This window comes from Fulmarus glacialis, unplaced genomic scaffold (genome assembly GCF_000690835.1).
Source record: "Fulmarus glacialis isolate BGI_N327 unplaced genomic scaffold, ASM69083v1 scaffold10197, whole genome shotgun sequence".
Classification (NCBI taxonomy): domain Eukaryota; kingdom Metazoa; phylum Chordata; class Aves; order Procellariiformes; family Procellariidae; genus Fulmarus; species Fulmarus glacialis.
This window is the reverse complement of record NW_009221303.1, coordinates 36639-38945: the sequence shown is the minus strand read 5'-3', so window position 1 is coordinate 38945 and position 2307 is coordinate 36639. Positions and strand designations below refer to the sequence as shown.

At 45.0% G+C, this 2307-nt stretch overlaps 1 protein-coding gene across 1 annotated transcript in view; it reads right to left on the bottom strand.

Annotated features, from left to right (window-relative positions):
* Positions 1-2060, bottom strand: part of LRIG1 (leucine-rich repeats and immunoglobulin-like domains 1) — a 54477-nt gene extending 52417 nt beyond the window's left edge. The window contains exon 1 of the mRNA XM_009581059.1: positions 2011-2060. Within this exon, the coding sequence (XP_009579354.1) occupies positions 2011-2060 (50 nt within the window). The remainder of the gene's footprint in view (positions 1-2010) is intronic.
* Between the last annotated feature and the right edge of the window lie 247 nt (positions 2061-2307).

Here is a 2307-nt window from a genome sequence, read left to right as displayed (position 1 = left end):
CTTTCCCTGAGGGTGACTTGGTTTGCCCAGCACAGCACGCACAGCAAAACACTGACTTGCTCTCAAGACATGCCACAGCATGATGCTTATTTCATGAATGTTTGTAAAGTGCTTAAAAAAAAAACTCAGAAAGGAGATGCTCTGGCAGTACAGATGTGGTTCTCTTTGTGAAATGCAGTTTATTTCAGTGGTCTGTGGTTTAGCTGTTATTCAAAAGCAACCAAGATTGGTAGATAGGGCTTTTAATAGAGCTTCTCCCTCACACTTTCCAGAGCCTGCCTTCCAGGCTCCGCTCCAGACCTCTGCCTCCCTTCCAGTCTCCCATTTCTGACTGCTCCCTTTCCCTCCTACTCACTCCTCTGCTCTCTCCCTTTTCCCTAACCCTGCCTTTCTGACACAGCAAGCAGCTCTTATCTGCACCATTGCTTTGCAGGCTGCATTACTTACCTCTCCCGAACCCTGACATCTTTTTTTAGCAGCTGACTGTTCAGCGCAGGGCTTGTCCTGCTCTCGACGCATGCAGCACTTTGCACAAGGGAGCTCCCTACCTAAGGAATCAGAAGCCATACATATTTCTCAGCCCTACGCTCCCTGAAATCACATGCCTTCAGGCACTTCCACAAATAAAAGCTATTGCTAAGCCACAATCATGTTAGGATAATTCTAAAGTCTCATGGGATCAGGGCTGCAATTCTCTTCTTTAAGTACAGAGTAATTTAAGGCTTTCCACAGTTTAAAGAAAAGTTGAGAAAACAGATCCAGAAAACAGGTTTTGCTGACCTGCATCACTTTCTCCCCCTTCCCTGACTGCTCTCTAGGATGATCATGATGATTTCGGAGCACTGCGGTCACTCCTGATGCATATTCCTCACTTAATCATGATCCCTAGCAAGTCCCTACTATTACCGTAAGCAGGGGAGCCAGGGGCTATCAGGCCAGGGGAGAGATGCTTATATGGACCAATCCTGCAGGCATCAGTCAGGCAGAACTCCCACTGTAGCAATCCCTTTTGCCTATTTAAGAATCACAGGATCTGGCCCCTCCACAAGCCCCAGAGCCAACACTTAATGAAAACAGACAGAGGACAAGAGAAAATGCATGATATACACAGAGCGCAGTATTGTTTCTGAAAGGAAATGTTTTTTCAGTTTCCCATGAGGCATCAGTAGCTCTTCAAACAGAGCCCAAACCTCAAGTATGCCAGCGATTCAACATTCAAACGCGAGCTCATTACCTCAACCCACCGCTTGCAATTTTAGTCACTTTCATTTTTCAAAACCCAAAATCGGAGCTCCAGGAATCACTGCGAATAGCTGACAAGCGCAGCTTCTCCGTGAGTGTAACTGCTGAGCATTTACACAGATCAGGAGCTAGGAAATCCTGCGATTGCCCAAACAAGGTTTCTTTTACCAGCAACTGGGGTCTGGCACAGCCACGCAGACCTTCACCAGCTCCTTCTCTTCCCCCACCAAAGCAGAAGACAGCTCTGCTGTTTTAGCCTCTCCTAGCCGACTTCAAACAGAATTTGTTCTGGTTCCAAAAGGAGCATAAATGTCAGAGAGGAGGAGACACAGTTAAGTGCTTTGTTACCCACTACACTACACCTTTGTTTCCTGGGAGATTTGGGTTAGGTTGGCATCAGGTATCACAATCCAGGCTGTTCTGCCTTGCTTCAGGGTTATCCTTTCAGCAAGGAGCTTTGTGTGTATGTTCAGGTGTGTTAGCTGAACTGCTCCCTCAGAGCATTGCACAAGACTGAGGGAGGCAAACTTCAATGATTTCCAGTAACAGCTATGCTGTTTTAATTGGGATGTTGTGTTCTGTCAATTGATTAGTTTAAAAAAACAGCACAGGTACAATATGGAGGAAAAAAAAACTCCACACCAACTCGGATCTGCTCACTCAAGTTAGCTAAAGGAAGGTACTGTCTTAGGAAACTATATACAATTTCGTCCTAGCCTACAAGCTGCCCCGGCAAAATACAAATAAAACCTTTGAAAGAATACTTACACTTCCTGCAGGTTCGACAGCCCTGCAAAGGCAGAAGGATCAATCTCCATCAACTTGTTGTAGCTCAGGTTTCTGTTAAAATAAAAGACAGTGGGATCAGCATACTACAGTTATTGTGCTCAGCAAAACACAGTTGTCTTAATTATTCTGGATTGCACTGGGAGGGTGTTTTTTTTGTTTTTCTTTTTTTTAACAAGAGCACTTAAACGTGGCAGGGCAGCACTTTTCTGCTGAATACATGAGTGAGTTTAGTTCCATGATCAAAATGTTATCTAGCTCTCTCTAAGCTTTTTCCTC